Below are 11,912 nucleotides of genomic sequence, written 5' to 3'. Positions count from 1 at the left end.
GCAAGCATCAATTATAGATAAGCATCTCTTGTACTCTAACCTTCGAGCATCACTCTGATGCTAGTGAACATGTTTCACATTAGACGAGTTTACTTGTCCTCAGCCTGCAGATGAACTATTTGAAAAGTAATTAATTCTAACTAGTAGTATTTCAATCATAACTTGGGTGTTTTAACACAGTGTTTGAATTGGTTGTATACTTCCTGCTGCATGAACCCTAAATGTTAAAAATCAAATAATTTTAAAAGACCTTTCACTATGCCATCTGGGTGTTGTGTTCTGTAATATTTACGAGTGTGTACTGGTAATGCAACGTGAACTCTCCAAGATATCAAAACAAGAATATGCTCTTTATCAAATGTTTCTTCAATTGCAATACATATAATCAAAACAATAATTTCTAATAAATATGCAAAATCATATCACAAAATTAGTAACAATAATAATATAGAAGGCTGATAGATTCTGTCATTGTATAGAATGTCAGAGAGAAAGACAAAAGTCTGGTACACTGGCTGTTTTCATCACATAAAGACTTCTGGGACGGAATGAAATCACAATACACCGTATAAGCACTTGTGCACAAACATACAATGGCAATAGGTCACTTTCTATTATTGTCCATTACAGTTCACTTGTCCGTGGTCTCCAATCATGTTGAAACGTTTCGTAGGTGGAATCATTTTCAAATTGCTGTAAAACCAATAATACAAGCCCTTTAGACAACAATCATGATTAAACTTTATAAAGAATGAGTTGGAATTAAACATCTGTCCTCACTTACCTCAAATTTAGATATCTGTCCTTAAACTTTTTTATCCAATCATCCTACAAAGAATAAGATAATGCTCAAATATGAGTTTAAAATGCATTTTTTTTCCCATTTAAAACATCTCTTTCCTGTTGTGAATTTGAATTGAAAATTGTTGGACATAGCCTAAGACTTGCTACCAGGTCTTCATTTAAAGCCAGTGTATCATACAATGTAATATGTTACAAGTAGTTAATTAGGAAAAAATGTCTTACACGGGATCTGAACTCCACTTTTAAGTGAATTGGGATACCTTTTCTTTTATCCTTTGTGCTTAGTAATAGGAAGAGAGAAAATGCAACAGACTAGATCTAGATTTGAATCTGGGATCCCCGAATCTCTGATTTGATGCTCTACCAGTAGAGCTACCTGACCATCAGAGATTAATTCTGTCTGACAGCTCCATATAATTACAGATGTAAACATCTATTATCAATAGTACTGAATGAATGGAATATAAATGTATTTCATTTGAATCATTAAACTGCTAATTAGGCCTACAGACTACTAATATAGTCCTAAGTGTACCAGTACTGTACTAATATAGTCCTAAGTGTACCAGTACTGTACTAATTTAGTCCTAAGTGTACCAGTACTGTACTAATATAGTCCTAAGTGTACCAGTACTGTACTAATATAGTCCTAAGTGCTAGTGTACCAGTACTGTACTAATATAGTCCTAAGTACTAGTGTACCAGTACTGTACTAATATAGTCCTAAGTGTACCAGTACATACTGTACTAATATAGTCCTAAGTGTACCAGTACTGTACTAATATAGTCCTAAGTGCTAGTGTACTGTACTAATATAGTCCTAAGTGCTAGTGTACCAGTACTGTACTAATATAGTCCTAAGTACTAGTGTACCAGTATTGTACTAATATAGTCCTAAGTACTAGTGTACCAGTACTGTACTAATATAGTCCTAAGTGTACCAGTACTGTACTAATATAGTCCTAAGTGTACCAGTACTGTACTAATATAGTCCTAAGTGTACCAGTACTGTACTAATATAGTCCTAAGTGTACCAGTACTGACCTTGTTCTGCTGGTGCTTCCTCTTTCTTCTCTTCCTCTTTCTTATCGTCCTCTTTCTTTTCCTCCTCTTTCTTTTCCTCCTCTTTCTTCTCTTCTTCAGCTGTTGGACATCAGACAATTAGTACAATGTTAACAGAAAATTTTATTTATTGTGGTTTCATCAATTTTAACAGGCTTCAAATTTTGTGGAGTTTTCTTCATATAATTCTGTGGAGAGCTGCTCCGTGTTCCTCCTTACAAACAGGGATAAAATGCAATGGAACAAACCAGGATTTAAACCTCCTGAATCTCTGGTCAGGTACTCTACCAATTGAGCAATTTGGCCATCAGCGATCGGACCTATCTGATCATTATTTAATAAGAATTGTACTTAGCTGATCATCTCATTTTACAATCTGAACGGAATTATGAAAGCAACAAAACATGGTATTTAACAACAATTTATGAAACCACAATATCTGTACAAATTGAAAAGCATTTTTGTTTTTGAGATGACTTAATCAATGCATTACTACAAGGCTATCACATTCACAAAAATGAAGAACTTTACAGACCTACTTTTATATAGCAATATGTGTATACCCTTGTACAAGCTAGCCACTACCCACAAACTATGGCTCTCTGCACTACCTACTAGATACAGGCCATACAATTGGAAAGAGTGATAATGCAAAATATTAAGGAAGTTTATAGGAATAGCCTAGTTCTTTGAGAGTTTGATACCTGGCTTTGGTTGTTTGTAGTGTATGAATAACTTAGTTCTTTGAGAGTTTGATACCTGGATTTTGTTGTTTGTAGTGTATGAATAACTTAGTTCTTTGAGAGTTTGATACCTGGCTTTTGTTCCTCCATGGACTCAGTTTGTTCAGTTTTTTGCTCACTTTCCTCAGATTTAGCCTCTTCACCTTTTACAGACACAAAAGTGCAGTGCAGATGATTAATGACACAAACAATACCCTAGCTTTATAGAGTTCTGTTCTCTAAGCAGCACTTCAACCCTTCATACAATGCATATGCATCTTGCAATTCAAAAAATCATAGCCTTATATATGATAGTGCATCACTCGATCTACACCAAGCAAATTTTTCCTACACGGAGAAAATAAATAAATTCAAATCAATTTTCATTTGCTGCCCATTCACATGCCTCAAACAAACAAATCATGCTTTTATCTACACTAGTATTCTAGTTTACAATAATTATTGACACCCTCTCCATCAGTACCTGACTTTTCTTCTTCTTTGGGTGCTTCATCAGCTGGCTTTGATTCTACAAAATCACTTTAATATTGTAAACTTCATCACTAGAACAATGACTGTAATTTTGAGCAATTTTAAAACAGTTGGCATATTTTGCAATTGTATGAACTAAGAAATTTACATCCAGTTGTAGGTTGTGGGGAAATTAACACATTGGAGCTTCAAAGGGTTATCAAAGAGAAAACAGACGGAAATATTGAAAAATAAAGTACATGTACATGTGACTGTACCTCAGCCAATCAAACTGTGTTACAAATGACAAAAAAATCTATTTAAGGAATGTAAGTAATCTCTACATATTCTCAAAATTAAGACACTTTACACACTGCAAAGCAGTGTCCCAATTTCGTGTATAAAACGAGTAGAGATTACTTTCGCTACTTAAAATTCAAATTTCTAAACAGGAATGACTTCCAAATACATTTAATGCTAGTGTACAGTCAGTGACAGTTCCTGATGAACAGCACTAACATCCTCTTGGAGAGGCCATTAAATCCTACCCTCTGGTTTAGCCTCCTCGGCCGGTTTGGACTCCTCGGCTGGTTTTTCTTCCTCTGTCGGTTTGGACTCTTCCACTGGTTTGTCCTCCTCTGCTGGCTTTGATTCTTCAGCTGGCTTCGATTCTTCAGCAGGCTTTGATTCTTCAGCTGGCTTCGATTCTTCAGCAGGCTTCGATTCTTCAGCAGGCTTTGATTCTTCCGCTGGTTTCGATTCTTCCACTGGTTTTTCTGAATCTTCTTTAGGTGTCTCCTCTTCTTTTTTCTCTTCTGTAATTTGTCAAAAGATATCAAGATTATTAACTGTCACTCTATAAGTTTAAATCAGTGAAGTATTCTTTAATACAAAATTAAACTTCCAACTGTTTAAATTTCTGAATTTGAAGTACCCATTACAATTGAGAACTACTTAGTCAACATTCATTTAAACATTCAGCCCTGTTTTAAGGCTGAATTCATTGCCACATGAAAATAATTCAAATGGATACAAGTATATAAAGTTATTATTAGTTATTACACATAAAGAACAAGAGCAACGCCAATGTGGCATAATACGCCCGTAGATTTTACTCAAGGAAAACATATTTTAGTGGGATTCATATTTTAGTGAAGTTAGCACTGTCCTCTGTGAGCTAATTCATTATTATGCTTGTAGAAATGGATATCAAGATATAAAGAGGGATAGCCTTAGAATGCGCTACTTCATAAATAGGCTAACGGTTCGGTTTGTATCCTGCCCACAAGGTTTTCCTAATAAGTGATACTACGACCTTGACCTTTGACTTTGAAAAACAATAGGCACCTTCCTCTCATCATGATGATCAAATATACCAAGTTATAATATCCTGGAGCTTATGGTTCGGTTTGTATCCTGCCCACAAGGTTTTCCTAAAAAGTGATACTACGACCTTGACCTTTGACCTTGAAAAACAGTAGGCATCTTCCTCTCATCATGGTGATCAAATATACCAAGTTATAATATCCTGGAGCTTACGGTTCGGTTTGTATCCTGCCCACAAGGTTTTCCTAATAAGTGATACTAAGACCTTGACCTTTTACCCCTGACCTTGAAAAACAATAGGCACCTTCCTCTCATCATGATGATCAAATATACCAAGTTATAATATCCTGGAGCTTACGGTTCGGTTTGTATCCTGCCCACAAGGTTTTCCTAATAAGTGATACTACGACCTTGACCTTGAAAAACAATAGGCACCTTCCTCTCATCATGATGATCAAATATACCAAGTTATAATATCCTGGAGCTTACGGTTCGGTTTGTATCCTGCCCACAAGGTTTTCCTAATAAGTGATACTACGACCTTGACCTCTGACCTTGAAAAACAATAGGCATCTTCCTCTCATCATGGTGATCAAATGTACCGAGTTGTAAAGTCCTAGGGCTTATGGTTCAGTCTGTATCCTGCCCACAAGGTCCGGACAGACGGACAGACAGACAGACGGACGACGCCATACCATAATACGTCCCGTCTTCGACGGGCGTATAAAAATTAGAGTACAATGCTATGATTATTGAAATAGACTATGGCAATAAATGGTGTTGATATCTATGCAAAATGGAAGAATGTTTGCATAAAAAATAATATGATACCTGTGCATGGGAAAAGTGAACATTTCCATTAGGGCCTACTGAAGAACTTTTACACAATTACGTATTATCAAGGCCATAGGAAGTAATTTCAAATGGGATGGAGCAAAGTCATGGACACTCAAAAGACAAATTTAGTGGACAAATTCTGAGTGAAAGTTTGTACTGTAAATGCCCAGTGGCATCAATTTCTCCAATTATTCCCCTTCACTGGAATTTGATGGTGTGTCTGTCATTGTTGTTCCAATGAACAGTGTCAGGTCATACTTAAAATGTTAATGTTTTCATTTTGACAGAGTTGTAATAATTTGTACTACTTCTGTAATAAAACAAGCTTCATTTCTTTGATTTATGGAAAACATTTTATTTTGTCAAACGACAGGATATCTATTTTCATATCTTAATTGATATTAAACAGAAGATAGATATTCATATGACAAAGTTCTAGACTAAGTTTGCATTTGAAAAGCATAATGAAGGCAATAATTTTGATGGCGACAATTAACAAGTCCACCTTCTTCCTGCAGTTAGTTTGATTAATATTTTGCCAGATTGACTGAACTGGACTTGTTCTGCAGTGATGAATTATAAAATTAGTAATGACCTTCTTTATACTCAGGTGCGGTCTGTTCTGCCTCAGGCTTTGAAGTTGAAACAGGTTCTGTGAATCACAAAGTGAAGTTTAGTAGGAAATACTGAAGAAAATTTTTTTGTCTCAGACTGCAGTAAGTATACATAATAAGACATTTGTATACCATGTATCATTTGAGATAATGTTCATTTAAATAAGATGCTACGTTTATAGATATGAAGATTTTAAAACATTTATAATAGTGTTGTACATGGACCGAGATTCAATCTGGTTCGTGATAAAAGATTTTCAAAACTCATTAAAAAATAGTGCATATGAAAGTTTTGATAATAAATAAGTGAATATATAGTTTTGAGATTATACTGATTCTGTTATCTATACATGTCGGTGCATGCATCATAAGGCAAAAAAACATTGGTTAACAGTCATCAGCTTATTTTTTTTCAGTGTAAATCCTGAAAACTTCCAAGACTTTATGCCTGTGAAATTAAATTGCTCAACATCAGACAAGTAACACACTGACAAAGATGTATGTTTCACTACGGCATATGTCAAACATTGCAATATTTGATCTTTAACATTTGTACAGTATAATTTTTCATTTCTATCTTTGTTGTATGATCTCCATTTACATTGCATAATTTTGCATTCGTGTATATTTTCCATTTGTTATGTATAATTTTCCATTTGTATTTTATATTTTGCATTTTTATTATATGATTTTTCATTTATATTGCATATTTTCTATTTCTATTGTAAAAATTTTCATTTGTATTGTAAAATTTTATCAATCCTGTTGTATTTGAGGGATTGTTTATTTTGATTTGTTATGATGGATTTCATTGGTCAAGTTTTAGGCTGTATCATGTTGAAAACGAGCAAGAGATGTTCCGTATGCTCAAGCACAAGATAAACTGGTACCCTATTTCCGTGCAGGACTAGTTAAACACGAGTTCAGTCAGTGGGGAAAAGTTCACCAGAATCTACATGTAGGTAAACAGTAGTTATGAAAAGATTATAGCCTATGGCTTGAAAATAGAACCATGGATTAAATCAATGAAATTCTTTAGATTAAAACAAATCAAAATTAACAACCCTTCAAATACAATACAAATGAACAAGGGGCCCATGGGCCACATCGCTCACCTAAGTCACCTTGGTCCATATCTAAAGATTTTCCATATATATTCGAATGCAAAAATTTGGTCCCTATTGTGGCCCCAACCTACCCCTGGGGGAGGGGTCATGATTTTTACAAACTTGAATCTGCACTACGTCAGGAAGCTTTCATGTAAATGTAAACTTCTTTGGCCCAATGGTTCTTGCATGAGAAGAAGATTTTTAAAGATTTTCCCTATTTATTCCCATGTAAAAGTTTGATCCCCTATTGTGGCCCCATCCTACCCCCAGGGGCCAAGATTTAAACAAACTTGAATCTGCACTATGTCAGGAAGCTTTCATGTAAATGTTAACTGTTCTGGCCAAATGATTCTTCAGAATATTTTTAAAGATTTTCCCTATATATTTGTATGTAAAACTTTGATCCCCTATTGTGGCCCCATCCTACCCCCAGGGGCCATGATTTAAACAAACTTAAATCTGCACTATGTCAGGAAGCTTTCAGGTAAATTTATACTTTCCTAGTCCAGTGGCTCTTGAGTAGTTTTTTAAATATTTTCTCCCTAATATATATTTGTATGTAAAACTTTGATCCCATATTGTGGCCCCATCCTACCCTGGGGAGAGGGGGGTCATGATTTGAACAATCTTGAATCTGCACAATATCAGGACGCTTTCTTGTAAATTTCTACATTCCTGGACCAGTGGTTCATGAGAAGAAGATTTTTAAAGATTTTCCCTATATACTTGCATTTAAAACTTTGATCCCCTATTGAGGCTCCAACCTACCCCCAGTTTCTTTTTAACAAACTTGAATCTGCACTATGTCAGGAAGCTTTCATGTAAATCTCAGCTCTTCTGGCCAAGTGGTTCTTGAAAAGAAGATTTTTAAAGATTTTCCCTATTTATTCCCATGTAAAAATTTGATCCCCTATTGTGGCTCCAGCCTACCCCTGGGGGCCAAGTTTTTAATAAACTTGAATCTGCACTATATCAGGAAGCTTTCATGTAAATTTCAGCTCCTCTGGCCCAGTGGTTCTTGAGAAGAAGATTTTTAAATGACCCCACCCTATTTTATTATTTTTGTGATTATCTCCCCTTTGAAGGGGGCATGGCCCTTCATTTGAAAAAAAAACTTGAAAGTACTTTACCCAAGGATGCTTTGTGCCAAGTTTGGTTGAAATTGACCCCATGGTTCTGAAGAAAAAGATGAAAATGTGAAGTCTACGCCGATGACAGACAACAGACAAATTTTGATCAGAAAAGCTCACTTGAGCCTTCAATGCAAATGGAAAATGTTCAATACAAAGATCAAATATCAAAATGTTTGACATGCCATACACAACTTATGTTATTTGGCCTTATGAATGATATCGTGTTGTCTCCTATTATAAGAAGAGCACAACAAAGTTTTTCCCATTGTGAACAAGTATTGTACCACTATATAGAATTCCCACTACATGCATATTTTTAATCTATATAACTTGGGAATATATACAATGCATTATCATACATAGTCAGGACATGCAATATTAGTATAAGATGATATCAACAAATGAAGGAATAAAGTAAGAAATAATAAAATACAGAAAAATAAAATATATACTGTAGAGAGGAAAATTATATAAACTGACTATTGGACAGACACTACCAAGATAATTCTGTGGCATGCAATAGAACTAAGCTAAACATATAAAACCTTGTTCTGTTTTTTCAGTGGGTTCCTCTGATGCTATTTGTTCACTCTGTTGTTCATCTGACTCCTCTTCACCCTCTGATTTAGGTATAAATAATAACATTATCCTTCTGATATATACTCATTTACCTCCCTTGAATAATATTTTTGCTATGAGAATTCGTTTCAAAATACATCCCCCCCCCCTCCCAATATTTTGAGTGAATTTTTTAATATTATCTATTGGGATTTCATAATCTCAGTTCTGAGTTCATTGTTCCCTCAAATGAAGGACAGACTTGTGAAGCACTAATGGTTAACTGACAATGTGGGAGTGCATGAGCTAAATTCTGGTAAATCCATTTTTTCACTACAGTGTTTAATCTATCAAATAAAATACAGGATCTCCATCGCTATTAAAATGTAGGGTATAAATTTAATATCTTTTGTTATCACCAGCAGGCTTATGGGCCTTAAAAATCACTTGAGTCCTTACATGTACTATATAGTTAGTGTTGGATGTTGATGGTCAAATGAATGTGCCTTAAATGGGCTTCCAATCTTAAGATTAATTACTACACAACTTTTGCACCAAATATGAGTTTCTAATGTCTATTTAGTACAATGTTGCCACGTAAAGAAGATTTTTAGATATTGCATCTTTTAAGGTTCCGACCCCATCCCTCATACCCAAGGGTACAGTGACCATGAACTTCATAATTAAAGTTCCATCCCAACTAGGATGAAAAATGACCACACACTTTCAGAGAAGTTGATATGATGTTCAAATGTTTATGGACAACAATGGATAAAGACAAATTGCAATAATGGCTTCACATATAGGTGACATAAAATCTGAAATGCAGATGGATGGACAGAACATGGTTGAGTGCCTGATGCCTTTTGACAATAAGTGGATTTAGGAGGATAGAAAATGGCCTATTCTGTTGTACTTCAAGTGATGTTCAATAATTCAAAGATCTTCCCTTGTTCAACTTTTCTCAGGCAGTGATTATCAAGATGAGACTCCATTAAAAGAAAACACAAGTCACTGCAAAAATAGAATTTTTCAAACAATCAAACTCTAGTTACCTTTCTTTTCAACTTGCTCTGCTTGTTCATCTGTAAAAAAAAAATCATATTCATTAGTATAGCTATTTAGATACAAGTTTTTTGCTTTTATCTTCCGTCATTATGCATTAAGAACACTTATATAAATAATTTTACATTTCATTCTATATATTTCATTGTTTACAGTTCTACATAATTACATTATATAATGTAAGTGTATTGATGTAAATAAAAATTATATTAAAAACCAAAGTCAAAATAATCAAACAATTAATGCAGATAAATAATATCAAAACAAACTGAGAGTTAAGAGATGGAGTTCTTTCTTCAATGTTGCATTGAAACCTATCTAAATCCGTAAATTTGTCTCAATCCAATATTGTACAATCTAAAGTAGTGCAGTCTATTCAGATTATATTTATTTATCATTTTTGCATTAAACCTATAATTCTCCTGTATCCTATATAATCTGGATGTTGTCCTAAACAATTTTTTGGAGTGCAGAGTATGCATGTCCTTTCAAATTTACAAAATTCTTAAGAGAAAAATTCACTCAATATCAAATGGTGCATTTAATTAAAACAGACTATACAAGTTAGAATTCAGTTCATATCATGGGGAATTAAATACTGCAAAATGCAAGAAAGTGCTTTTTGAAAAAGACTCTCCATAGAAATATATATGCAATCTGATTAAGATCAAATCCTTTGACCTGCTCACGTACAAATGTAGATGGCTACACAAGGATGTGAAGAAATTCCATGGAGGATCATCTCCTGGTAACCTTTGTCATGTGATTAAATTAGCCAATCGGAATGACACTTGCATTATCTTGAAAGCTGACAGAGACTTTGGGTATTTTTGGTGCTTTACATATTTCAGCGATAAACACCAAGTTGGCACATAACAACATGGTGGCACCCGTTTATCGTGTGTACACCCATAACTGGGACACTGAAGATACGCATCACCAGTGATCTTTCATTCATGCAACAAGCGGAAAACGCGTTAACTTTCTCTCCCACAATTCAGCATGCTGTAAAATTTTTCTCACAGAAATTAAGATTTGGTAAGGTAATCACACTTTCTATAGCCCGTCCGAGTACAGCTTAGTGCAGTCTTTTCTTTGTAACAATGTATTTGAAATCTGTTATTAGCGGTTTTTAACTCTTTGATATTAAAGAACGGCAGGATCATTTCAACAGCCACTTTCACTTTGATGCCGAATGGCCAAAAGGTACAAGCTGCCTGATAAAAAGGTCAAAATTTTCACGAATATTGAAAACAGAAAGGTCATTAGGAGATGACCCTCAATGGGGTTTCTTCAGATCCTTATGTAGGATCTACATGGGCAGATCAAAGGAGATTGAATATATATGGAGGGAGAGAGAGAGAGAGAGAAAGAGAGAGAGAGTCAAACTACCAGTCAAAGGGTGCAATGCAATCATACAAATGTGAATAGCTATAACACAAAAACAGAAGGTAGAAATTTGTTCACTCTCAGAAATGTCCAATAATCAAATACATGCATCATAAAATTAATTAACAAAATTTATCACGATATCAATGATTAGTTTTTTATTCAAAGTAAATTTTGAATTGCTGCTTGTTATTTTCCAGTTTTTTTAGAAAACTTTCAGGATTAAATTCAGCACTTTAATGATTACCTGATTTATCACGCATAAAATTTTAATTTTAAAGTTAGAAACAGATTTTTATCCAAATTGTATAATTTTGGTATGCATGAAAACAACCCTGAAAATTCCATAATGAAAGAAAGTCTATAAAAAAGGTTCCATAATCATGAAAAACTACAATATAATTTTGTGAATTTGAACATTTCAAATGTGGACAAAATGTGCAGTGAATACTTAGTTAGCTGGGTAAATCCACTCACAATCCAGGAATTGTGACGTCAAAGCACAAATTCGTGAACTGACTTAACGCTACCCTCAGTGGCAAACATGTATCGGTAGACAGAATCACGGAACATTTTTATCTCCAAATTGTTTTCATACACTCAAAATGAATAAACTGCAACAGGGAATAGAGGTCACAAAGAATGCACAGGTGAAATATGAAAGTCCTATCACCATCTACCAGTATTCAAGTCAAGGCCAAAGTTCTCAAGATTTCATGGACAAACAGACAGACGGACAGGTGAACATATGAATGGCTGGACAGACAAACTGACAAACCCAAGACTAAATGTCCCTGAACCTTCGATTATGGGGCATAAAAG

At 34.5% G+C, this 11,912-nt stretch overlaps 1 protein-coding gene across 31 annotated transcripts in view; it reads right to left on the bottom strand.

Moving 5' to 3' along the window:
* Window positions 1–784: 784 nt before the first annotated feature.
* Window positions 785–11,912, bottom strand: part of LOC125679608 (thioredoxin domain-containing protein 3 homolog) — a 33,911-nt gene continuing 22,783 nt past the window's right edge. For 18 of the 31 annotated variants that reach the window (XM_048918936.2, XM_056156363.1, XM_048918935.2 and 15 more), the window contains 8 exons: window positions 9,692–9,721; window positions 8,624–8,698; window positions 5,818–5,874; window positions 3,608–3,874; window positions 3,073–3,117; window positions 2,681–2,752; window positions 1,849–1,947; window positions 785–828 (listed from right to left, as the gene is read on the bottom strand). In XM_048918936.2, the coding sequence (XP_048774893.2) occupies window positions 824–828; window positions 1,849–1,947; window positions 2,681–2,752; window positions 3,073–3,117; window positions 3,608–3,874; window positions 5,818–5,874; window positions 8,624–8,698; window positions 9,692–9,721 (650 nt within the window). In that variant the 3' untranslated portion in view covers window positions 785–823. The remainder of the gene's footprint in view (window positions 829–1,848; window positions 1,948–2,680; window positions 2,753–3,072; window positions 3,118–3,607; window positions 3,875–5,817; window positions 5,875–8,623; window positions 8,699–9,691; window positions 9,722–11,912) is intronic. The other 13 variants (XM_056156373.1, XM_056156368.1, XM_056156369.1 and 10 more) reach the window with 3 other exon arrangements.

The sequence above is a fragment of the Ostrea edulis genome, chromosome 2, assembly GCF_947568905.1.
Source record: "Ostrea edulis chromosome 2, xbOstEdul1.1, whole genome shotgun sequence".
In the NCBI taxonomy this organism is placed as follows: Eukaryota; Metazoa; Mollusca; class Bivalvia; order Ostreida; family Ostreidae; genus Ostrea; species Ostrea edulis.
The sequence above is the reverse complement of the archived record's forward strand: the minus strand, read 5'-3'. Positions and strand labels throughout refer to the sequence as shown.